The 27436-nt window shown below is 49.0% G+C and overlaps 2 protein-coding genes across 8 annotated transcripts in view; one reads left to right on the plus strand and one right to left on the minus strand.

Annotated features, from left to right (window-relative positions):
• LOC116942950 (N-acetylgalactosaminyltransferase 7-like) overlaps positions 1-5953 on the minus strand; it is a 111102-nt gene extending 105149 nt beyond the window's left edge. For 2 of the 4 annotated variants that reach the window (XM_076067440.1, XM_032955444.2), the window contains exon 1: positions 687-5953. In XM_076067440.1, coding sequence (XP_075923555.1) covers positions 687-842 — 156 coding nt within the window. In that variant the 5' untranslated portion in view covers positions 843-5953. The remainder of the gene's footprint in view (positions 1-686) is intronic. The other 2 variants (XM_076067438.1, XM_076067439.1) reach the window with 2 other exon arrangements.
• Positions 219-27436, plus strand: part of LOC116942949 (palmitoyltransferase ZDHHC16-like) — a 41460-nt gene continuing 14242 nt past the window's right edge. The window contains exons 1-3 of one of the 4 annotated variants that reach the window (XM_076067442.1): positions 219-610; positions 21817-22021; positions 24710-24904. In XM_076067442.1, coding sequence (XP_075923557.1) covers positions 21827-22021; positions 24710-24904 — 390 coding nt within the window. In that variant the 5' untranslated portion in view covers positions 219-610; positions 21817-21826. Of the gene's footprint in view, positions 611-10656; positions 11165-13312; positions 13573-21816; positions 22022-24709; positions 24905-27436 lie in introns of those variants that run through there. The other 3 variants (XM_032955440.2, XM_032955443.2, XM_076067441.1) reach the window with 3 other exon arrangements.

A 27436-nucleotide genomic window follows, 5' to 3' on the forward strand; every position in this document is an offset into this window, starting at 1 on the left:
CCATGGATAGAAGGGATGGCGAGATTAATTAATATTTTCGTGGATTTGTGGCTGGATGATTGGATGGCTAGACACATACCTAGAGAGCTGGCTTGATAAGTGGATGCATATATAGAGAGCTGCATAGAGGGGCGTATGGATGAATTAGTAGATGGATAGTTTGGTGGATGTAAGGATAAACGCGATGGTCGGATCGAGGGGATGGATGGTTTGCTCGTGGGCATGGATATATTGACTTAACGACGGGCTGGTGTATTTGTGGTTGGATGTGTAGCGGGATGAAAATATAGACATTGATGAATACAGCAGACTTGATTTGAACACAGCAGACTTGATGACATTTATGCATGAATTGGTGGACGGAGGGATTGGCATAGAGAATGACTTGCAGATAGTTGGCTGGCTGTATAGAGGAATTGCTAGAGAGATGGAGGAATTGGGGATTGCACATATGGAGGGATGAACATAAGGGCAGACATATATAGATGGATAAAGGTAAAAGCAGAGTTGATTAATAATCGAATGGACTGATCGGAGGGACAGAAACATGGATGGATGAATTGACGTAAGGTGGATCGACACATTCCTGGAAATATGGACGCAGATACTGGTGAGTGGATTCATAGACAGACTGATTGTACACAGGGACTAGTGGGTGGGTGGATGATGGATCGAAGGGTACTCACGGACACGTCTCCGAAGCCACCCAAGGAGCTCATCCACAGCAGCATCACCACGGCCACGACCCCCAGCAGAGACAGAGCCCGTAGCAGGAGCCCCGTGCGCAGCCTCATTTTTTTACCATTCGTCCCTACACTACACATACACCCTGCCTGTATCATATAGACCACACATATACCCTGCCTATACCATATAGACACTACACATACACCCTGCCTGTATCATATAGACCACACATATACCCTGCCTATACCATATAGACACTACACATACACCCTGCCTGTATCATATAGACACCACACATATACCCTGCCTATACCATATAGACACTACACATACACCCTGCCTGTATCATATAGACCACACATATACCCTGCCTATACCATATAGACACTACACATACACCCTGCCTGTATCATATAGACCACACATATACCCTGCCTATACCATATAGACACTACACATACACCCTGCCTGTATCATATAGACCACACATATACCCTGCCTATACCATATAGACACTACACATACACCCTGCCTGTATCATATAGACACCACACATATACCCTGCCTATACCATATAGACACTACACATACACCCTGCCTGTATCATATAGACCACACACATATACCCTGCCTATACCATATAGACACTACACATACACCCTGCCTGTATCATATAGACACTACACATATACCCTGCCTATACCATATAGACACTACACATACACCCTGCCTGTATCATATAGACCACACACATATACCCTGCCTATACCATATAGACACCACACATACACCCTGCCTGTATCATATAGACACCACACATATACCCTGCCTATACCATATAGACACTACACATACACCCTGCCTATACCATATAGACACTACACATACACCCTGCCTATACCATATAGACACTACACATACACCCTGCCTGCATCATATAGACACTACACATACACCCTGCCTGTATCATATAGACACCACACATATACCCTGCCTATACCATATAGACACTACACATACACCCTGCCTATACCATATAGACACTACACATACACCCTGCCTGTATCATATAGACACCACACATATACCCTGCCTATACCATATAGACACTACACATACACCCTGCCTGTATCATATAGACACCACACATATACCCTGCCTATACCATATAGACACTACACATACACCCTGCCTATACCATATAGACACTACACATACACCCTGCCTGTATCATATAGACACCACACATACACCCTGCCTATACCATATAGACACTACACATACACCCTGCCTGTATCATATAGACACCACACATACACCCTGCCTGTATCATATAGACACTACACATACACCCTGCCTGTATCATATAGACACCACACAAATACCCTGCCTATACCATATAGACACTACACATACACCCTGCCTGTATCATATAGACACTACACATACACCCTGCCTGACTGCCTCTAATATCATAACACACACACTACTACATCATACACACACACGCGCCCACTGCATAACCGCCTACCACGTGTGTATACATAACTACACACACACACGGGACTGTAATCCAACACTACATATGATGATGGCAGTAACTGTAACTACAGGTGCACGTGCTGCTGACACGCAGCATATACACAAGCACGTGTTGTGTGGTGCTGCTGTACGTTCCAACCTCGAACAACCTCTTACTGTGTATGCTGCCTATGCCTCACATACGACTACACACGTGCAATATCATACAACCAAGTCACTCACGCGGTACTGGATATTGTACACGCACATGAAACGCATCGGTAGCCCGGCTTTGGCACACGCCGGTAGCAACCCGACTCAAGTGGCGAGGTCAAGTCGCATCAAAATACCTTATTAGGAGTAACAGCGCTGAGCTTCACTCGATACTGCCTAGTGACTCTATACTGCCTAGTGACACACTCTATACTGCCTAGTGACTCTATACTGCCTAGTGACTCTATACTGCCTAGTGACTCTATACTGGTTAGTGACACACTCTATACTGCCTAGTGACACACTCTATACTGCCTAGTGACTCTATACTGCCTAGTGACACACTCTATACTGCCTAGTGACTCTATACTGCCTAGTGACTCTATACTGCCTAGTGACTCTATACTGCCTAGTGACACACTCTATAGTGCCTAGTGACACTATACTGCCTAGTGACTCTATACTGCCTAGTGACACTATACTGCCTAGTGACACACTCTATACTGCCTAGTGACTCTATACTGCCTAGTGACACTATACTGCCTAGTGACTCTATACTGCCTAGTGACACACTCTATACTGCCTAGTGACTCTATACTGCCTAGTGACACTATACTGCCTAGTGACTCTATACTGCCTAGTGACACACTCTATACTGCCTAGTGACTCTATACTGCCTAGTGACTCTATACTGCCTAGTGACTCTATACTGCCTAGTGACTCTATACTGCCTAGTGACTCACTCTATACTGCCTAGTGACACACACTATACTGTCTAGTGACTCTATACTGCCTAGTGACTCTATACTGCCTAGTGACTCTACACTGCCTAGTGACTCTACACTGCCTAGTGACTTTATACTGCCTAGTGACACACTCTATACTGCCTAGTGACTCTATACTGCCAAGTGACTCTATACTGCCTAGTGACTCTATACTGCCTAGTGACTCTATACTGCCTAGTGACTCTATACTGGTTAGTGACACACTCTATACTGCCTAGTGACTCTATACTGCCTAGTGACACACTCTATACTGCCTAGTGACTCTATACTGCCTAGTGACTCTATACTGCCTAGTGACTCTATACTGCCTAGTGACTCTATACTGGCTAGTGACACACTCTATACTGCCTAGTGACTCTATACTGCCTAGTGACACACTCTATACTGCCTAGTGACACACTATACTGCCTAGTGACACACTCTATACTGCCTAGTGACACTACACTGCCTAGTGACACTATACTGCCTAGTGACACACTCTATACTGCCTAGTGACACACTCTAAACTGCCTAGTGACACTATACTGCCTAGTGACACACTCTATACTGCCTAGTGACGCACTCTATACTGCCTAGTGACGCACTCTATACTGCCTAGTGACACTACACTGCCTAGTGACTCTACACTGCCTAGTGACTCTATACTGCCTAGTGACTCTATACTGCCTAGTGACACTATACTGCCTAGTGACACACTCTATACTGCCTAGTGACTCTATACTGCCTAGTGACACTATACTGCCTAGCGACACACTCTATACTGCCTAGTGACACTATACTGCCTAGTGACACACTCTAAACTGCCTAGTGACACTATACTGCCTAGTGACACACTCTATACTGCCTAGTGACTCTATACTGCCTAGTGACACACTCTATACTGCCTAGTGACTCTATACTGCCTAGTGACTCTATACTGCCTAGTGACTCTATACTGCCTAGTGACACATACTACACTGCCTAGTGACACACTCTATAGTGCCTAGTGACACTATACTGCCTAGTGACTCTATACTGCCTAGTGACTCTACACTGCCTAGTGACTCTATACTGCCTAGTGACTCTTTACTGCCTAGTGACACACTCTATACTGCCTAGTGACTCTTTACTGCCTAGTGACTCTTTACTGCCTAGTGACACACTCTATACTGCCTAGTGACTCTATACTGCCTAGTGACTCTTTACTGCCTAGTGACACACTCTATACTGCCTAGTGACTCTTTACTGCCTAGTGACACACTCTATACTGCCTAGTGACTCTTTACTGCCTAGTGACTCTTTACTGCCTAGTGACACACTCTATACTGCCTAGTGACTCTTTACTGCCTAGTGACACACTCTATACTGCCTAGTGACACATACTATACTGCCTAGTGACTCTATACTGCCTAGTGACACATGGCCTGATCCCTATGCATGCCTAATGAAGCGCAGAGTCGTTTGTTTGCCTGTGGATTTCTCTCGCCGTGTCTGTGCGTGTCCGTGCGTGTGTGTCCGTGTGTGTCTGTGTGTCTTGTTAGGTGCCTTACGCGTGTCCGTGTGAGTGTGTCCTTGTGTGTGCGTGTGTGTCTGTGTCTGTACGTGTCCGTGCGTGCGTGTCCGTGTGTGTGAGTGCGTCTTGTTAGGTGCCTTACGCGTGTGCGTGTGTGTGAGTGTGTGTGTCCGTGTGCGCGTCTTGTTAGGTGCCTTACGCGTGTGCGTGTCCGTCTCTCCGCTCTAAGTCGACGCGTGTGCCTGGCTACTCCGCGTCTCAAGAACCCCCCGGGGTTTGCTGGTGGTGCTGGTGCTGCTACTTGTCTATCCGATCGTGTCTCCCATGTGTCGTCTTTCTCCTCGCTCGGTGTCTCTCGAGTCTGCGTCTTATCTCGGCTCTCGTCTCGACTCTTCGCCCTCTCTGCTTCGTCGCGTCCGCGTCTCGAGTCAACCTGCTGCGTCTTCTTTAAAGTCTCCGCGTGCGATTTGTCCTCTTGTCCCGCGCCCGGAGTCGATTGTCGTTGTGCGTTCGTGCGTGCTAGCTTCTCTCTGGCTCCGTGTCTCCAAGTCGATGTCGCGTGTCTGCTCCGGCGTGTCTCTTACGTGCCCACGCCACCAACGGGGTTGTCTGTCTCCGTGCGAGCGTTGTCTCAAGGTACAATCCGTGTCTGTCTCAAGTCTGTGCGCGCGTGGCTCACGTGAGCTACGTGAGACACGTGTGTGTGTGTCTCTCTGTGTGCGTGTGTCTCTGTGTGTCTCTCTCTGTGCGTGTGTGTCTCTCTGTGTGTGTGTGTCTCTCTGTGTGTGTCTCTCTCTCTATGCGTGTGTCTCTCTGTGCGTGTGTGTCTCTCTCTGTGTGTGCGTGTCTCTGTGTGTGACTCTCTCTCTGTGTCTCTCTGTGTGTGTCTCTCTCTGTGCGTGTGTGTCTCTCTCTGTGCGTGTGCGTCTCTCTGTGTGTGTGTCTCTTTCTCTGTGCGCGTGTGCTCCGTGTCTCTCGTCTCTCTCTCTCTCTCGCTGTGGTGTTTCTCTCTGCTCCCTGTCTCCCCCTACACACACCACGCGTGAATGAGCCGAGCCTCTTCCACGCTGCTGCTGATGCTGGCTTGTTGACGCTGCTGCTGCTGCTGCTCCTGCTATAGGGGGCGCAATGATGGGGTGGGGGGTACTGCTGCAGATACTGCTACTGCTGTTGCTGCTACTGCTGCTGCTCAGCTTTGGAAAGATCTCACCAGCGTCAACATTACACATCCGTCCATCTTCACCCGATCTCGGATTCAGTTCCAGGCTATTCGGAAGTCGTAATAGTCGGGGTGTAGGGCTTGGAGGGGCGTGGGGGGTTGGAGGGGTTCTAAGGGGGGGTGGGTTGATGATTATTGGCATGGGCCAAGCTGACGATGGACCTCGTGGTGTGCACTGGTGATTACGCTGTGCTGATGAGTCGGAAAAAAGTATGAAACCGATCCACGGTTGTATCCGTGTCACTGCTGCTGTAGAGTCGGTCACATTTACGCGAACGTGTTCTGATGTTTGTCCTGAAACAAGAGGGTCACACAATTCAGTAATTCAGCCAACTGTTGATGGTTTTTTTTGCATTATGGACAAATGCTGAATGCTTTGGGGCACGTGTTTTTTTTTGGTGTGTGGTTTACAACAGGGTTTGGATAGAGATAGATAATGTTTGCGTTAAATTTCGATTTAAAGCTTTCGTGACTGCAATGATTCATCTTCTTTGGTTCTTTCGGTAAAGTTGTGGCCGAAACGTCGTGAGAATATTATTGTGTTATTTTATTTTATCAATTTATTATATTATTCTCATTCTACGTGACTTTACCGAAAGAACCAAAGAAAATGTTTGCGTTATGGACGTAGGGATTACTCTGAGGATGAGTAATAGTAGAAATAAGGTCGGTATCGTGTGTATTATGAGTATTGGAGATTAGGGTGATATTACATCTGGGTTTAAAGTTAGGGGTCGAGAGGTAACGTTAGTTTTAGAGGTAGGGTTAGTGTTAGAGATATGGTTAATGTTAAATAGTGTTAGGGTTCGGATACGTTAGGGGCTGTCCATAAATGACGTCACGCACCTAGGGGGGGTCAGACATTTGTGACGAGGGGGGGGTTGAGAAATGTGACGTCACATCAAAATGCGCAACTTTAAATAAATATAGACAACACGTTCTACTTAATTAAATATATTTTTAAATAAATGTTTTCTCCTACAACATCAGAGTGCAGCGCCACATTAAATACGCACTACAATGACAATAGTTTAAAGCGATTTGAAGCATGTTTAATTTTTTTGGAGGGGGGCGGCAGAGCTTTGTGACGTCATATTTGAGAGGGGTCTGACTTCTTGTGACGCCGTGTGACGAGGGGGGGGGGGTAAAAAAAATCGTCCAAAATCGCGTGACGTCATTTATGGACGGCCCCTTAGTGTTAGAGGTAGGGTTAGTTTTGGGGCGTAGTGTTAGAGGTAGAATTGGCATCACAGATAAGTGTTAGGGACAGGGTTTAGTGTTAAAGATAGTGTTACTGTTACGGATGAGCGACATATTATTAGTCTTCGAGACTGTTGGGTTTATTCCAAGACACGGCCCCTATATTTCAAAGCGGCATTTGTGGGGGAGCGTCTTATGAACCGAATTTTAAGGAGTGGGTGGGTGGCAGGCAAACACCACGCCGGGCCGCCTTTGTCTCCCCAATGCTGACGCATGTTCACACGCCGCAACCAGAGTAGTCACTTGAGGCTGAGTCAACCAGTCGGTTGACCGAGCCGGATGTGCGCGTGGTGACCGAGTCGGATGTTCGACACCGGCGACGTTGCCTGCGAGTGGCTGCGCGCTAACCACAGCGCCACCGCTCCCGCCCACTTAATTACAAAGATACCATTCCCGTGTGTAGCCTCAACATACTTTTGGGGCCAATTTTGCTATTCGCGTGTAGCGCCTATATATGAAAGCTACCCGCACTGTGGCACACGAAGGAGTGTGGGGTGGCCACCACCACGCCCGGCCGCCTTTGTCTCCCCAGGTGGCGATGTTTACTCAGTTGGAATAACAAAAGATCCCCCTGTAGCTTCTAACATTCTGCTGGGGCAAGTGGTGTTAGCGAGCACCTTTGAAGGCCGGAACGGTACACGAAGGGGCTGCGTGGCCAGCAGCACGCCCGACCGTCTTTGTCTTCCCAGCTGGCGATGTTTACTACACACCGCACAAGGTGCTCATTTGAGGCCGAGTCGACCTAGGGGAGTTAGTTTAGTTTTTTATTTAGTTTATTTATTTTGGTATAGCCCTGTGAGCCATTCGGCTCTTGAATAGGGTGCAACCACAACAAACAAAACTAAAAACACGAACAAGATAACATCTTAAAGTGACTATGTGACTGTGCAAACAGAAAATCCATGGAAAAAACAGCAAAATATTCCTGAAAAAAGCACCGTACACCAACGCTGTGTGCAAAAAAATCCCAGTGGGATGCAATTCAAACAACAAGAAAACTTAGATTAAGGCCATCAGTCTAACTCCGTACTACAACAAAACAAACATGTCCAAACCAAAAAACGTTTTCGAAATCACCAAAATAAAGCCATAATTGCAAACAGTGATCATAGGGACTGTGACCGAATTTTACAATAAACTACATAAATAACATGTAACACCAAATCCTAGAGCCATAGCTGGCTGCATGAGTTACTCCACAACAGAAGCATCAGCCGGAGTATCAAATTTTTCAATGCACCTTTAAGATCAGCACGCTAAATCAAAATACAGATAATACTTTGCAGCATCATCCGGAGCGAAACATTTTATTTTAGGCCAATGAATAGCAGTGACAGCTACGGGTGTACAACTCCTCTAGAGCAGTTTTGAGAGAAGATCTCATTGGTAGCGAGGCCCAAGACCGGTACAAATAATCGTCACTGGGTGTTGGTGGCCGTGAGTGGGAATCCAATTCGGGTCGCCAGGTTCGTAGCGCAGCGCGCGAATCTTGCCACCGGAACCACCACCACCGTGCCCCGTAGTGGAAACGGACATGCGGCACCCAGCACCACGTGTTTGTGGAGCAGAGTGCAGGTGAGTGCAGGTGAGTTGCGGGTGAGTACGGGTGAGTTGTGGGCGAGTGCAGGTGAGTTGTGGGTGAGTGCAGGTGGGGTAGCGGTAGTGTAGCGGTGAGCGCTACGCTGCGCTACGAACCCGGCGACCCGAGTTCGATTCCTGCTCACGGCACAACACCGGTGACGATTATCTGAACCCGATCCTGGGCCTCCCCTAGGTCGACTCGGCCTCAAGCCTCAAATTAGTATCTGGTGCGGTGTGTAAAAACATCGCCACTGGGGAGACAAAGGTGGTCGGGCGTGGTGCTGGCCACCCTCGTGTGCCGTGCCGGCCTTCAAAGGTGCTCGCTAACAGCACTCGCCCCAACACTCTCTGTCTTGCTGTGCGGATGAATGCGTGTGTTGCCTTTAGATAGATAGCTGACAGCGACCCATCGCGACGCTCGTGACGAGCAATGCTAGTGTAATGGGTTCAACTGAGTCGCAGACGTAGACTTGGAGGCAACACATTTATTCAGTTCCAACACACCGGGTAACTTTCCCTTGACAGAATAACAACCTATGGTGGTGACCACCAGGCTAACTACACTAGTCACTACGTAACTAGCTACTACGGACCGGGACAAACAGTTCGGGTCCAGGTCCACGTGTTGGAGACTCGTTGAACGGAGAACATAGACGAATGGCTGCTTCCAGGATGAACAACCCCGGTGCCTCTCGGGACCCGGCTTATATACTCTGCGGCGTGGCCGGCTCCGCCCTTGGCCACGCCCACCTTCCAGAATCCTCGGGAAGGATCTGGGTCCCAATCACGTGAGCACCCCCAGCCCCCTCCTGGGGCCCCTCGGTCACGTGTCCTCCCGGGTCAACCAGAGTGCCGTGGCCTCACGTAACCTCATCCCTACGGCCGGCACCCACACACCCTGTCCTGTAGGGCTCGGCACTGCAACTTGCAGCCTGGTGCCATCCAGCGACGTTATTCAGCACACACCGGGCACCTCTAGGGCCCCGTACTGCACCCCACAACCTGTTGACATCCAGCGATGTCACTACAACAGTCGTAGATCGCTGGCACTCATTTGATACACCACAGTTGCAATCCCGAGTAGCACTTTAGTAACGGGGTGTGTCGCGATGATTGAAGTCTTTGAATGGAGGAGGAGGATCTGGGGGTTGTGCGACTTGCGGTGGTGTTTAGGTAAAAAAAGAATTGTGTTTGCCCAACTTTTGTTACGGAAGTTGTTTTGCTCGGAAAATGTCACAGCTGTGTGTGTGTGCGTCTATGTATGTGTACCTGTTGTGTGAGTGTGTGTGTCTGTGTGTGTGTGGCTGTTGTATGAGTGTGTGTGTGGCTGTTGTATGACTGTGTGTCTGTGTGTGTGTGGCTGTTGTATGAGTGTCTGTGTCTCTGTGTGTGACTCGTGATGAGTGTCTGTGTCTCTGTGTGTGTGTGACACGTGATGAGTGTCTGTGTCTGTGTGTGTGTGACTGTTGTATGAGTGTCTGTGTGATGAGTCTCTGTGTCTGTGTGGCTCGTGATGAGTGTCTGTGTGTCTCTGTGACACGTGATGAGTGTCTGTGTCTCTGTGTGTGTGGCTGTTGTATGAGTGTCTGTGTCTCTGTGTGTGACTCGTGATGAGTGTCTGTGTCTCTGTGTGTGTGTGACACGTGATGAGTGTCTGTGTCTCTGTGTGTGTGACTGTTGTATGAGTGTCTGTGTGATGAGTGTCTGTGTCTCTGTGTCTGTGTGACTCGTGATGAGTGTCTGTGTGTCTCTGTGACACGTGATGAGTGTCTGTGTCTCTGTGTGTGTAACTCGTGATGAGTGTCTGTGTCTCTGTGTGTGTGGCTGTTGTATGAGTGTCTGTGTCTCTGTGTGACTCGTGATGAGTGTCTGTGTCTGTGTGTGAGACTCGTGTTGAGTGTCTGTGTGTCTGTGGTTAGGAGCGGTGGTGCAGCGGTTCGCGCTACGCTGCGCTACGAACCCGGCGACCTGGGTTCAATTCCAGCTCACGGCACAACACCGGTGACGATTACCTGAACCCGGTACCGGGGCTCGCCTAGGTCGACTCAGCCTCAAATGAGTACCTGGTGCGGTGTGTAAACATCGCCACTGGGGGAGACAAAGACGGCCGGGACGTGGGTGCCGGCCACCCACCCCCACGTGGTGCCGTGCCGGCCTTCATAGGTGCTCGCTCGCTAACAGCACTTGCCCCTACAGTGTGCTGAAGCTACAACCGGGGGACCTTTATCTTTGTGTGTTGTATAAGTTGGTGGGGGGGGGGGGGAGCGGTGGTGCAGCGGTTAGCGCGCCGCGCATACGAAACCCGGCGGGTCCCAAGTTCGAATCCCGCTCACGGACCACCAAACACCCAGTGACGATTAATCTGAGCCCGGTCACGGTGGCTCCCCTAGGTCGACTCAGCCTCAAGTGAGTACCCGGTGCGGTGTGTAGTAAACATCTCCGCTTGGGGGAGCGGGATACAAAGGCGGCCGGGCGTGGTGCTGGCTACCCACCCCCTCGTGTAACCACAGCGCTCGCGTGTCTACGGTGTGTCAGTACTGTACGTTGTGTGTGTGACTGTGTACAGTACTGTACGTTGTGTGTGAGACTGTGCGAGTACAGTACTGTACATTGTGTGTGTGTTGTGTGTGTGTGTGACTGTGAGTACAGTACTGTACGTTGTGTGTGTGTGACTGTGAGTACATTGTGTGTGTTGTGTGTGTGACTGTGAGTACAGTACTGTACGTTGTGTGTGACTGCCAGTACAGTGCTGTACGTTGTGTGTGTGTGAGTCTGCGAGTACAGTACTGTACATTGTGTGTGTGACTGCGAGTACATTGTGTGTGTTGTGTGTGTGACTGTGAGTACAGTACTGTACGTTGTGTGTTGTGTGTGTGACTGTGAGTACAGTACTGTACGTTTTGTGTGTGTGACTGCGAGTACAGTACTGTACGTTGTGTGTGTGAGACTGCGAGTACAGTACTGTACATTGTGTGTGTGAGACTGTGCGAGTACATACTGTACGTTGTGTGTGACTGTGAGTACAGTACTGTACATTGTGTGTGTGACTGAGTACAGTGCTGTACATTGTGTGTGTGACTGAGTACAGTGCTGTACATTGTGTGTGTGACTGTGAGTACAGTGCTGTACATTGTGTGTGTGAGACTGTGTACAGTGCTGTACGTTGTGTGTGTGACTGTGCGAGTAAAGTGCTGTACATTGTGTGTGTGTTGTGTGTGTGACTGAGTACAGTACTGTACGTTGTGTGTGTGAGAGTACAGTACTGTACGTTGTGTGTTGTGTTCTGTGTGACCTCGTGTGTGTTTTGTGACTTAAGAGCGTGTACAGTACAGCATTGGTGTGTGTACAGTACGTGTTGTGTGTGTTGGGTGGTGTGTCGTGTGTGTGGTGTGTTGCGGCGTGTGTTGTATGGTGTTATGTTTGTGTGTGTGTATGTATGGTGTGGTGTATATGGTGTAGGGTGGTGTGTTGTGTGGTGTGTGTGGTGTGGTATAATGTTGTGGTTTGTATGGTGTGTGTGGTGTGTGTGTTGTGTATTGTGTCGTGTGGTGTGTAGGGCGTGTGTTGTATGGTGTTATGTTTGTGTGTGTGTATGGTGTGGTGTGTGTTGTGGTGTATATGGTGTAGGGTGGTGTGTTGTGTCGTGTGTGTGGTGTTGTGAATACAGATGTGTAAGTATATATGTGTGTATGATCATGGGACTGTATATGTGGATGCTAACAGCACTTGCCCGTACAGTCTGTTAAGGCTACACGGGGGACCTTTGCCTTTAGGCCCTGTGTGCTGTAGTGTACAGTAATGTACGGTCATTCAGGTTCACCGATTATATGGGAGTCGTGGTTAACCGTGGGAGTCGTGGTTTACCGTGGGAGTCGTGGTTTACCGTGGGAGTCGTGGTTTACCGTGGGAGTCGTTGTTTACCGTGGGAGTCGTGGTTTACCGTGGGAGTCGTGGTTTACCGTGAGAGTCGTGGTTTACCGTGGGAGTCGTGGTTTACCGTGGGAGGCCAGTTGCGTTTAGAGTATTTGGCTGATATAAATGTCGACATGATAAGCCACTTCGTTAAACTATCATTTGTGATATCCAGGTCGCTTCTGAAAAAAAGAGCTATCTAGCTCAGGGTAAAATAAAAACTAGTAAAGAGTCGAATAGTTTTACCATGTTAGTCCAGTTTACGATGGGATTACAGTTTAACATGGGAGTCCAGTTTAACATAACCCTAGGTGGACTATGTAGCACTTAATAATTGATTTATTTTGGGATCGGGTCTCGTAATTAAATGTGTGTCGTAAACCCTCCTCCACCCGACACAGCCAATTAATACAGTTGTCACGTGAAAAAAAGGCAACACTTTATTACTGCTTCAATGAGAATACAGAATTACGTATTTAAAATCTGGGCCACGCACGCATGCGTGTAGGTCGTCTCAGCCTAAAATAAGTTCCTGGTGCGGTGTGGTAATTTATCGTAGGCTCTGGAGGAGACAAAGACGGCCGGGATTGCATTGCGCTTTCAACGCCACTAGCAGCTCTTAAGTAAGTGCCGACTGAGAGCACTTTACAAGCAGTCTGTGTCAACGGGTGATTTGTGTTTGTACGAACGGATGAGTAGACTGCAGAGTGTGTTTACTCAGTGTGTGCGTGTACCTCGTGTGTATGTGCGTATACGTGTGTGTATGTAGGTCGACTCAGCCTCAAGTGTGTACCTGGTGTGGTGTGTAAACATCGCCAGTCTGCATAGGTGCTCGCTAACAGCACTTGCCCCAACAGTCTAAGGCTACACGGGGAGATCTTTGTCTTTGCCTACTTTAACAGGTGCTCGCTAACAACACTTGCCCCAACAGTCTGTTCAGGCGATACAAGAGACCTTTTGTCTTTGCATGTTGGTGTATGTGTGTGTATGTTTCCGCTTTGTGTGTGTGTATTTGTGTACGTTAAAATGTATGTTCTTGGTGTTGTATGGTTGTGGATGTGTACGCTGTCTTGCCCCTTTGTGTTGAACAGGGTCCCATCATTTAGATGGAGGGCTCTTGCCAGTAACTACTGGTAACCCAGTGAGTGGCATTCTTATTTACAAGCCTGACTGCTGATAAGACCCATAATGTTATAATAGGTCAAAGGTTTGCTTGCTTGGGCAAATGCTGCTGGTACGATATTCGTGTTACTAGCCAGGCTCGCAATCACAAGTTTGCGAGTTCAAATCCTGGTTTGGGGTTGACTCAGATCATCTTCCCTATACCATGAGTTTCACTTTGTAGAGGAATCCACAGTGGTTGTATGAATATACTTACCCCCGCCAAAGGAATGTGGAATTACTACCCCTGGCTCAGGAATATCAACAGGAGATGAGCATGAATGCTTCGATGCTCGTTTGTCCATGTGTGTATCTGTGTGTGTATCTGTGTCTGTATCTGTGCGTGTATCTGTGTGTGTATCTGTGTGTGTATCTGTGCGTGTATCTGTGTGTGTATCTGTGCGTGTATCTGTGTGTGTATCTGTGTGTGTATCTGTGTGTGTATCTGTGTGTGTATCTGTGCGTGTATCTGTGTGTATCTGTGTGTGTATCTGTGCGTGTATCTGTGTGTGTGTCTGTGTGTGTGTCTGTGTGTGTATTTGTGCGTGTGTGTATCTGTGCGTGTGTGTATCTGTGCGTGTATCTGAGCGTGTATCTGTGTGTGTGTATCTGTGCGTGCGTATTTGTATGCGAACGTGTGCCCTATCCTAAACCTCTGTCCTTTGAGAAAGTCGTCTCGGATTAAAACTGCAGCATGGCCCATAAAGAATTCCATATGTAGGAGCTCGCATTTTGCACATACCTGTTAAAACCATCACACCCAGGGCTTGCAGTAATGCACCAGTGCTAGTGTTAGACATTGATCACATTTTTTTGGTGTGGATGTCAGGTGGAATATGTGAAGGTGAGAGTAAAAATGAACCATTCCAAACGATTCTGCAGCATGATCCCATTTTTAGTTTTACGTAGCACCCTTCTCTCAAGTTGCATCTCACAATCACCCCGTGAAATCACATGCCAAGCCAGAAGGCAGCAGCAGCAGCAGCCGAGCACTGAGCTGGCGCTACTAACAATTGCCCCTTACTCTGCAGTTCGCTAAATATTCAGGTGGTTTAACACGTAGGCTTTTGCGACCAATATCCATAATACAGTTTTTTTTGGGGGGGTTAGATTGCGTAAATATATAAATGTGTCGTTAACCCTGGCAAACCACCCGACACAGCCAATTAGTAAGGTTTGTCACGTAAACAGAACATGCCAATTCAGCACACCGGTGTGTTGGGATAGGCAAGCCACAACATTTACGTTCTCCACAAATCTGGCGGTCACCTGGTGATGCCAGTTTTAATTACTGGCCAAACGTCGTACTCGCAGTATCAATGTGGCTTTGCTCTCCAACACACCGGTTAGTGCTGTACTAGTAAAGAATTGGCCACGTTCTGTTTACGTGACAAACCTTACTGGTTGCCCGTGTCGGGTGGTGGCGGGTTTAACGACACATTTACGCGATCTAACCCAAACAAACCTGTAGTATGGATAAATATTAAGGTGTTTTCAGCCGTTAATGAGTGTCAATACTACATCGGAGAAAAACGGAGCAGCCGAAGAAAACCCATGGGTGCAAGCGGGGGGGGGGGGGGGGAGCAACTCTGTACCATACAGAAGGGGCAGGTGACGTCACTCCTCACTTTTGCTGGACCGCCTTCTCCTGCCAGGCCATTGCATGGCTTAGCACGTCGGCTTTCGCATGCTATATTATCTAGAATTACGTTTTTTTTGGGGGGGGGGTTAGTTCGCGTAAATATAATTGTCGTTAAACCCGCCACCGCCCGCCGCAGTCAATGAATTGTTTACGTGACAAACCTTCACTAATTGGGTGGTGGCGGGTTTATGATTTTTTTTATTTATTTCTGCGCTCTAACCCAAAAAACCCTTTGCTGTGCATTGTTATGGCTTCTCCTTGACGCCCGCGGCACGGAATTTTTGGCGCCATTTGTGCGGCGATCCACCAACCCCCGCTGCCTCTTCAGTGCTGGATTACAGACGATCGTAGCCACCATCACTGCCCAGTAAAAAAAAACAACAAACCGGCGCAAGTAATTATTGAGAAAGGACAATTTTATTTCGAAGCCTCTGCACGTCTCCCACCAATCTCGGTGCACGTATTATTACATCGTTGATAGCGCTCTCCTCTGTAAGATATGTGAGCCATTATCGCTTCACAATTTCCAATCACCTGTTGAGAAGAGAGTAAAGAGAGGGTCAATAGAAATCAGAGGGGATATCTATAAATGGATCGCCATGCACCTAATGCGCTTTCAGGACTGTCAAGAGGGAGTAGCTCTGTGATATCCCGCTTCTGTGGGGGGGGGGGGGGTGTGAGAGATCAGAGGAGATACCTCGTGACGTGATGCCGATAGCACAATCGAGAAAAATAAATTGAAAAGTGTTGGGGGGGAGGAATAAAATATTGACAGATTATGAACCATATTCTTGGTTCTTTCGGTAAAGTCACGTAGAAGGGAAACAATAAAATAATAAAAATATAAAACGTAATAAAAAATATAAAACAATAAAATTCTCACGAAACGTCGTGAGAATTTTATATTTTTATTATTTTATTGTTTCCCTTCTACGTGACTTTACCGAAAGAACCGAGAATATGAATCCCTGCAGTCACGAAAGCTTTAAATAAAAAAAAAGATTATGAACCGTGCTAAAATTGTATCCAGTCATGCAAACGTCGCCTCTTGACACGACGGCTGAGGCTCAGGTGCGGCGATTGTTTTTGGCGATGAATATCTATTTAAAAATGTATTATCCCGGATTGTTTCAATGTAAATTATCGGTCGCATTTCTTTTGAAGTAAATTTACTCTTTGAAACAGCATAACTTGTCACCTCCGTCAGCAATAGAAGCCCAATGAGGTGCATTCCCTCTTTTCATCTTCTAAGCGCCGCTGAATGGTAGGCGCACGCGCCTGTGATCCGACGCTTTGGAAGTGAGGGTCGGTGGATCACGTTGAGGTCTGTGAAGCTCCAAAGCCCGCCGGGCTGCGAGGTGGACAGGGGACCGGCAGCGCAGCGGGCACTTTGAATCCATCTGTGCGGAGCGTTTGGCTGTTTTTGCTTGGCCCTTTTGGGCCTGTGCCCAGCAACTGAAGAGAAAAAAAAACAAACATGAGTGGGATGTTTCCTCCGGGTGCTTCAATCTGGCTACACCGCGTAGCCGAACACTCGTTACTGGCATAATAGAGGTTTTTAGGTTAGATGGCATAAAATACATAAGTGTCGTTAAACCAGCCACCACCCGACACAGCCAATTAGTAAGGTTTGTCACGTAAACAACGTGGCAATTCGGTACTAGTACAGCACACGGGTGTGTTGGAGTGCAAAGCCACACCATTTACAATGTGAGTACGACGTTTGGCCAGTGATTACAACTAGCATCATCAGGCGACAGACAGATTTGTGAAGAAATCCTCCAGTATTATGGATATTGGTCGCTGGATTTGGCCAAACACCCCATATGCGGTGGCGATCGCCCGAAAAATGTGTCTTGAGTTTCGGTGTGCAGAGAGTAGCATGATGGAGAAAAAGAGGAACAGCATGGATTGGAGAACAAATGGGTTCTGTAAATCATATTGACTGGAAAGAAAAACCCAAGTGGGCAGACGAGAATACATCCAGCGCAGAGACGGAGCGGTGTGACCGACTTATGTGCGGTGGGAGGTGGGGGCGGGATGGATAGATGGATCGTTGCATCGTGCGACCGCGAGAGATTTTGCGAAGGCTGTCGTGTGAGCCCTCCGTCCAAGCAGCGGATAGATTGTCGCTGCAGCTGATGGCGATGTCTAAATGATTACGGCTGCTTCTCGGGACGCCGGTGTAAAATGTGGAACCCCGCATCGAAGGGATACTCCTGCAACTGGAGGTTTTACATGACTTTAAAGCGAAGGTGCGAATGAAGGTATTTCACAGAAGCGTGGCGCGTGAGAGAGAGAGAGCGGGCACATGCTTTTTGTGATGAAACTTGAGAGACGAAAAGAGGAGCGCACTGATTCGAGAGCAGGCACGGGTGATCGACATCGCATTGACCGTTGGGAACAGCAAGAGGTGTGGGCTCGGGAGGCAGGCCTCGCCTAATCATGGGAAAATTGCGCGGAATCGGTCAAACATCCCCCTTGGTGGCTGGAGCCCGCCGACGACGCTGAAGTGCCGGAGGGCTTGGGGTCGCCGAAGAGGTGACCGCAGCCACTGCGCGGCGACATTAAGTGCTTTCTCGCTGGCAGCCTCGCCCACTTGCTGTCGGTGGCAGTGAAAATCAAAGTGGTCGCATCATCAGCGCTGTCCGAAGGGGGATCGTAAACTCGCCGTGATGTACAGCCCCGTTACGGGACGAGCGCGAGAGGTTGATGACGAAAGTTGCCGCTGCGTCGGGGACTCGCGTGCGCAGTGTGGATGTGGTACAGAACTTATTCACTGCTGCATGATTGGCTCCACAATCCCTAGCCTTCTGTCACGTATGCGCACGTTCAGCCGTTTACGTTATCTTCTGTTGAATGAGGCTATCCGTCACGCCTTGCGGGACGTGGACGTTGTTTGACCGTACTTCACCGCACTCGTCAACGGTGGTTTGGCGAAGGCAAGGGAGCATGTGAGTGAAGTACAACAACACTTTTAGCTGTACTGCCCCTCTGCTCCCCGCACCGACATAACAAGAATCTGCGTGTCCATGCTGGTCGTCCTACCAAGCACGCTCCAGGCTGAAATCCTGCAACAATTCATACACGTGCCCGATTCCATCGCTCTGTCATTGGTAATCGAGCAAGGGGCCGCGTTGCACCTCCGAACGATACGGCCTGCCCAAAGCCCACTTAACTCCCCGTAGCAAACGGTGCAGGGTCTCTAACCTGCACCGGTGTTATCGAAACCAGCGGTTCTCAGCCCATATTTTTGGCTACTGGCACCCCTTTGTTGAAGTTAGTTTGAACCGACATGGTTCTGAGAAATAAATGTACGAATAATGAACGTCAATATGTTAACCAATTGTCCATTTGGCGAGGTATATCCTAACTAGCTAGTAAGTGCAAGCGAATCAAAACAAATCCAAGGAACGCTCTCCACGCGTGACGTAATTTGTTTACGCTCCCTGGTCACTCTTGGAAAACCACATTGCGATCAATGAGTTTAGAAAGGTCTTTTATATCGTTTTAGGCTACCATATGGATTAAAATATTATCGCGGTCATTTTATATTGGCAGATTCACACGTGATTATTCACTAATGACCCTCTAGTGCACGATATCAATTATCAATTCACATGTTTATAAATCACCTCGCGAAACCTCCCCCCCCCTCCCCTCGGGACATAGCCCCGGGGGGGTCCGCGTTACCCCCCAGTCGAGATTCGCTGCTCTACACCACGACGCGCTCCTTCGTCCCGTGTCTGTCCGGGTGTAGTTTCTACCACGCGTTTCCCCCCCCCTCCCGCCGTGCTGCCTTTGCGCGATTTTTCAGTTTGCCGTTCCGCTTCCTTCGTTCGAGTCCCCGTGATTTCTGACCCGTTTCATTTTTGTTTTATTTTATAAGTGGGGACCGCGGCCCCGTCTCTCGCTCTCTCGCTCTCACTCTCTCGCTCTCTCTCTCTCGCTCTATCGCTCTCACTCTCTCTCGCGTGTCGTGTCGGCGTTTCTGGTGATGGCCCAGCGTTGACCCACTTTCGGATGCCCTCTGGAGAGCGCGCCTGGGCCCCCGCGTCTCTATGGCTGCTGTTGCGTCAAACATTAATAATTCTTCAAAGGGTGGTTTGGCGATGCTGCTGCTGCTACGCCGGCAGTAGTGGTGTACGGACACACCCCCCCCCCCAGAAAAAAAACGAATTTGATTGGAATAGGAAAGGGTTAAGGTCACGAGACACGCAACAAATTGCACGTGCGAGCATCTGTTCCATATGTCGTCTACAACGTTTACCCTGTGGGCCAAAACGCCCGGAACATGCCCGACATCGTTGGATCTCTAAAGCTGAGCGGGGTTTTGAAGCATGGACAGGGCCTATGCATGGGGTGACCACCAGGTTGCCGGAGGCCTTGTGGGGGTAACTTGTAAGGCAGTTAAGCTGAGCGGGGTTTTGAAGCATGGACAGGGCCTATGCATGGGGTGACCACCAGGTTGCCGGAGGCCTTGTGGGGGTAACTTGTAAGGCAGTTAAGAGGGATGTGCGGCAAAAGCAAATTGATGAGCCGCACCATCCGAACACAATCCAGGCTCCACGCTGCTTAGCTTCTGAGATCCAATTTGACTGGGTGCATTCCAGCAGATGTGAACATAGCCTATCGATGTCTTGTCCTGTGTTTATCCAGGAAATCCTCGCCGAGCCTCAAGACTCATTCTTACATTGGGATGTTTGGCTGATTCCATTTATGAGTGTGTATATGTACATATTTTGTCCGTGGGAGAAAACTGTAGCACCTGGAGAATCCTATGCCTCGGATTGGGCTAACATTCACAGGTCTGCACACGTGGATTTCAGCAACCCACTTTCTGTCCTGCCATCTCCTGGCTACTTTAGTGCGCGGGGGGTTTGGAAGTTTTTAGAAATCGATGTCATTTTGCTTCCAAAGTGCTGGAAAACAGGTTTGCACCACCATCCATCGTACATGATCCACACATTAGTTCATCCATCTATCTATTTGTTCATTTGATATTCATCTATAACTTAACCGATTCATCCACCTATCCATCCACCAACCGGCACATCTAAATATCCATTTGTTCATCCACCCATTAATGCATCCACATTACCACTCACCCATTCATCCATTCAATAATCTGTTCCTTCACCCACTCACACATTTCTCCACCCAAACAACCATCTATCTATGCCTACACACGCATTCATTAATCCATTCATATCTTCATCCTTATCCACCCGTGTATTCGTTCATCCATCAAATTATGCACAATTATGTTAATGCTAGGCAACAAAAGTGAACGATGCATTGGACTGCAACCAGCATGTCCCAGACAAGGTAATTAAGACCGATGTAGATTGCTTTGCGGGCCCACATTACATCATTCATGTTGTCGTGTGACAAGAAAAAAATCACAAAACCCTGACAAACCGTTGGGCAGTGAAATACTTTCGTCCACACGATGACAAAAAAAAGCGACGAAGAGAGAGAGATAATTAATCTTGTTTTCATTTGCCGAAATATTTCCATTGAACAGTGGAGAAGTTCAGCTTTGCAAATCTGTCACTGGGGCGGCAGGCGGCCGGCGGGCCGGGCGTGATTGGACTTGGCCGAGCGGTAACTCACGCGCCCGTAAGTTCGTGCGTGCGCGCGAGTTCGCACCGCGGCCGCTTTCTTCGTGCCGAGATAAGTGGGCGGCGTGGCGGTCGGTGGGGTGCAGTACGAGGCCCGGCGACTAAAATCATATTTTTTGGAAGGGCCCCATCCCGATTAAAGCACCGCACCGTTTGTACGTTTGGCAGCGGGTCGTTTCATTTCCCACCGCGGATCATATTCTGCCACGGTGCCGCTTGCATTCTTTATCCTCTCGCAACGCAGCTTCCCACCCCACGTGATTGTCACGTTGCATGCTAGCGCCGGCCGCGTTGCCGGTTATGCTGCTTGCGAGTTTGATTTGCGTTTTCTCTGCGTGCACAAATTACGTTTTCCCTTCGTGGAATGTGAAGTGGCGTTTAAAGTTGTATATGGGCATCTGTGTTGTGGCCCGGAGGTCGCAGTACAGCAAACTGGTTCCTCGCCCCTCTGTGTAGAGCTCTGGGCGTTGTTCCATCATTGGAACTGACTTCCAAGCATGAAAGCGTCCGTTTCACAAACTGTTGAGCAATGCCAGCGCGCGGCGAACGTTCCCGAGCAACCGTGGTGCTCCCGTGTCCGTTGTGTGACCGTGTCCCCCGTGTCCCCCGTGTCCCCCGTGTCCCCCGTGTCCCCCGTGTCCCCCGTGTCCCCCGTGTCCCCCGTGTGTGCGCCTGTGCTGACTGCCCGCCCGCCCGCCCGTGCGTTCGTGTCTGTCCAGCGCCGTGGAAATGGAGCGCTTCACTCGCAGGACCCTCAAGGCGTGCACGAGAAAGTCGCGGGAGCTTCGCCTGGCGTACGAGTACGCCGTGCTCGCGCTGCGCTCCCTGGTGTACAACTCCGCCGTCGGGGAGGACTACTTGCTGGAACTTTTATTCCAGCCGGTTTACTGCCTGGTGGACGCTGTGGTACCCTGGTTCGGGAAGGTGAGAGAGCTGGAAACCTTCCCCGCGGGGGGGGGGGGGGGGGTAGACACGTGTTTGCGGCGATAAATCTCCCCCGCACTATAAATATATCAAAGCGCCAATAAATAGTTTAACCAACATGTTAAATGATAAAGTAAAAAAAAAAATCCCCATTAATATAATAGGTACAGCTCATGACACCGATGACGATAATGATACCGAACAAGGCTGCCATGCCGCAGGCGCTGTTGGTGACGGTGACGCTGCTAATGTTGACGCAGTGCTTTGTGTGATGACGATGATGATGGTGATGATGGTGATGATACACTACAGCGTGGATTTCTGTCGCGTTTAAAATGCAACCGCATCTCAGAATGCTGCACGGGGGGGGGGGCGGTGGGGGATATTTGTTTATTTTGAAAATCAAATTAGTTGGTTTTTGGCAGAGGAATAAAAGGAAGGTCTTGAGGCAAGATTTTAAACAAGGGGGAGGGAGTTGACTGGAGGCATGGTGGAGATGGGGTGGGGAGAGGGACAAGGGGTTTCCAGACATTGTGGGCAGCACAGGAGAGCGAGCGACCCTCCCTACTGAATAACCCTGCTATGCCGCAGCCACTGGTGCTGATGGTCATGCTGGTATAAATTTCCACATGATAAGCCGCTCGCTTGGGCTATCATTTATGGCCAGGTCGATTCTGAAAAAGAAGCTAATAGCTCAGCGGGCTTTACTTGGTAAGATAAACAAATTGTTTATTTGATTTGTTTTCCTTTCCTATAATTTGCACGCCTATCATAGGTTTTGTATTGTTTGTTGCTGTGACGTTCTCACCCGCCCCCCTACTAGGCATCTGAGAAAAAAGAGCTTTATAGCTCATCGGATTCCTCCAGTATAAACATTCTGATTCTGTTAGTGGGACCGACTGCGATGTTGACGATGCGGATGATAACAGCTGAATAAGCCTGCCGTGCTGGGGACTCCGGTGTTGGCTGTGAAAGCTGTTACCGTGCGATGCTGTCCACGTTGCTGATCACGTCGATGACTACGGCGATGACTACGGCGATGACTACGGCGATGACTACGGCGATGACTACGGCGATGACTATGATGATGACTACGACGATGACTATGATGATGACTATGATGATGACTATGATGATGACTATGATGATGACTATGATGATGACTACAATGATGACTACGGTGATGACTATGATGAATGACTACCATGATGACTACGATGAATAACTACGATGATGACTGTGATGACTACGACGATGACTATGACTATGATGATGACTATGATGAATGACTACCATGATGACTACGATGATGACTATGATGATGACTACGATGATGACTATGATGATGACTACAATGATGACTACGGTGATGACTATGATGATGACTACGATGATGACTATGATGATGACTACGATGATGACTATGATGATGACTACGACGATGACTATGATGATGACTATGATGATGACTATGATGATGACTATGATGATGACTATGATGATGACTACAATGATGACTACGGTGATGACTATGATGAATGACTACCACGATGACTACGATGAATAACTACGATGATGACTGTGATGACTACGATGATGACTATGATGATGACTACGATGATGACTATGATGATGACTACGGTGATGACTATGATGATGACTACGGTGATGACTATGATGACTATGATGAATGACTACCACGATGACTACGATGATGACTATGACGATAACTACGATGAATGACTACGATGAATGACTATGATGATGACTACGATGAATGACTACGATGATGACTATGACGATGACTATGATGATGACTATGATGATGACTACGATGAATGACTATGATGATGACTACGATGAATGACTATGATGATGACTGTGATGACTACGATGAATGACTACCACGATGACTACGATGATGACTATGACGATGACTATGATGATGACTACTACGCTGACTACGGCGATGACTATGATGATTATGACGAGGACTACGATGACTATGATGATGCCTATGATGATTACTACGATGATGACTACGATGACTACTACGATGACTGTGATGATGACTACTACAATGCCTATGATGATGACTACTACAATGACTACTACGATGACTACGGTGATGACGACTATGATGACTACGACAATGACTACGACAATAACGACTATCACTATCTTAAATTTCACACTTAACTTACAATTTAACAATCTTTGAAACAGCGTATTCAACCAAACCATGCGTTAATTGTGTTTTAACCGACCGTTTGTGTTGCTTTATATAGTTTCCAAATTTTGCTAAACCCTGTTTGATTTAGTGTGATGTTCCGTCTCTCTGTACCCCTTGGTATATCTGTGTTAATTCTCCCTACTTAAGGTCTGTCTGCAGTTATGTGTTTCCTCTACCTGATGATGATTGCTTGTGTTGCGATCGAAACGTCGTGCGCAATTATAATTTTATTTTTTTATTATTTTTTATTATTTCTACGTGACTTTACCGAAAAAACCAAAGAGTAATAACGACGACGATAACAACGACGACCGACTGAGACGGCCAGCCTGCCGCGGGGGGCCTGGCGTCAACAGCCACGGACGTCCGTGCCGTCCGTGGCGGTGGTTTGACAAACAGCGGAACGACGGCGACGCTGAACGACGACGCTGCCACCACCCCCCCCCCACCCGCAGGCGCTGGTGGTGACGGTGGCCCTGCTGACGCTCTCCGTGGTGCTGACCATGTACGGCGTCGTGTACCCCTCCGTGCTACCGCGGGCGGGCCCGTGGGGCACCGCGCTGCACCTGGGCTACGGGCACTGGAACCTGGCGCTCATCTCGTTCCACTACTACAAGGCCGTGTCCACGAACCCGGGGCAGCCCACGCAGGTGTGACGCAGGTTTTTACGCGGAGGAGGGCGATGTCATCGCATTTCTTCGTTGTCGTCATTGTTGGCGTTGCCCCGCGCTTGTTCTTGTCGGTATCGTTGTAATCGCGATCGTTGTTACGGGCAGCATTTGCGACGCTTTGGGAGGGCATTCACCGAGTAAGTGGAGCGGTGAAATCGGTTGGAGCGATGGAATGTGTTGCCGGGTGCCGGGTGGATTATTACAATCGTGGGTTCTTGAGAAGTGCCAGTGAGTTGGGGTTGGCCTTCAACCAGCAGAGGATTGGCTGGCTGATTATGAGGACGACGATGGTTAAATGAATCTGATCATTGTTAAATCCACCACAGCCTCCTCTTCCCAATTTACATCTGCAGCACTTTCCTACTCCCTGAATGACGTCCCGAGCATCTGAAGTGAATTAAAAAGCAAGACACGTCTTTTCTACTTTCTTTGTTGAGGCTGCGCTCTCAAAATCAAATTAAACTTGAAATGAAACTTGAAACTCGCATATAAATTGAAAACAAAAATAAAACGGATCTTAATTGGCTCTCCGTTGTGAAATAAAATACCTTGAAATGTGCCCAACCTCATCAGTTCTCGGCATCTGAGCAGGATTGAGCCCAGTCAGTACTTGGGTGATGCTTCGGGAATTCCAGGTGTCGTAGGCCTGGCCTGTGAGGTAGCCACGAAATGGGAAGCCCAGCAATGGATTTCTTAAATCAATTTTTTCGCCGAGCTTTTAACGATACCGCCTCTCCCGTGCATGTTTTTTTTCTCCTGCTTCCAGTTTTCTCCCACGTGGAACCAAACAAATACTCACGGAATTGGCCAAAGATCTTACCGAGGCACCCTCCCAAAAAGAGTCTTGAGACCGGGGTGAGGCTTTCCGAGGTATAAAGGGCATCGTTGCTTCTCCCATCCGCACCAAGCTTGACAGAGGCGCTGACGCACTGAGAGAGTTCAACGGGGTTCCATACATTAATCCGCTGCTGGATGATTGCCCTGCCTCACGCCGTGTGGGTCACCGAAGTTATTCGACCGTACTCTTTTTTTCGTGCGTTTAGTTTCTTGTCCTTCCTCGCACCTCCGATTAGGACGGTTGGCTACGCGCAGTGCGAAATAAGTTCACCGTGCATACGTACATACCACGCTGGCCCCAGTGCATGTCGGTGAAGGCAAGGGAGTATAGACGTGGCAGTGCAGTGTACAGTACAACGGTGGAATTTTGGCGAGCGTCCCCGTCGCACGGCCGCCCGTCCGAGCGCCGTTACAGGCTCGATTCTCCTGCTTGGTTCGTGAGATTGTGACACGGCTGGGCGCAGGGTCCCGCCTGGGCGAGACGAGTTCAGCGAGGGACACGCGGGAGCGATTTTTTTTTTTTAAACAAGGACCGGCGGTGAACATCATCCGAAGGTCATTTACGAGGCGCAGTGCGGTTGCGGATACCTCGTTTACAGACCTAATCTTTATTTATGACGAGCGGAGGCTCCGCCGAGATGCGACGCCTCATTTGCATCCGTTTTTACATTTAAATTGCCGTCGTTTCTATGTTTAGCTCTTGTTAATTTTACCTTTGCCTGGGGATTATCGCTCATCGTCTGTCAGCGTGCGCGCGTGTTGTGTTTGCCGACTGCCATGGCGTTGCATTCCCCCGACGTCATCTCGATTTGAAGAGGTGACGGTGATGTTGAGATGCGGAACTGAGGTCTGCTTTTGTTTTCCTCGACCCATAAATTCTTCACAACAACAGCAGTGTAGCGTGGGTGTATACGCCCATAGAGCTCTTTGCGGTGAACAGGGCCCCATCATTGAGATGGGAGTGCTCTTGCCAATAGCAACTGGCAATTGTGTTAACTAGCCTGGCTCTGCTGATGAGACCCGTGCAGTCGAAAGCGGTCGAAAGTTTGCTTGCTTGGGCAAATTCTGCCGGATGGTATTGGTCGAGTAACCGGCCAGGCGGCCCAGCGGTGGAGCAAGGTTACGGGTTCAAGTCCTGGTTAGTTGTGGGGGGGGGGGGGGTTGACTCAACCCATCATGTCCTCCGGGGGTCGATAAAATCGGCACCGCTTTGTGGGGGAATCAACAGTGGCCGTCCGTATGAAAGGACTCGCCATCCCGCCATCAGAATTCGGAATCTTCGCCGCTGACTCGGGGCTGTAAACGGGGCGTGCGGGCGGCGGTGAGCACCGACGCCTGGTTGCTCGTTTGAGCAGCAGGAAATCGCTTTGTGACTTTGAATAACGATCTCGAAAGGCGGGAGATCGGCAGACTAAAACACGTGTCGCTCGAGCACGTGTGGAGACGGAGTTCTCTGCCGGTGGTAGGCAGTTCCCCGTGCGCTGCCATAATTTACACAAACGGGGGGGCGGGGATGGGGATGGGGATGGGGACGGGGGGGGGGGGCGCCTCTTAGGCCGATCGTTCCAACCTCCGGTATAAAACACTAGCCCGCTTGTCGCTGCTTGTCACGAGCCAGGCATTTGTTTTATCGGCCAAGGAAGCTTCTACAAAACCGCTTTACCCGCCCCAGGT

This window comes from Petromyzon marinus, chromosome 16, assembly GCF_048934315.1.
Source record: "Petromyzon marinus isolate PM22_M1 ecotype Great Lakes invasive population chromosome 16, UKy_Petmar_22M1.pri1.0, whole genome shotgun sequence".
NCBI classification, from domain to species: domain Eukaryota; kingdom Metazoa; phylum Chordata; class Hyperoartia; order Petromyzontiformes; family Petromyzontidae; genus Petromyzon; species Petromyzon marinus.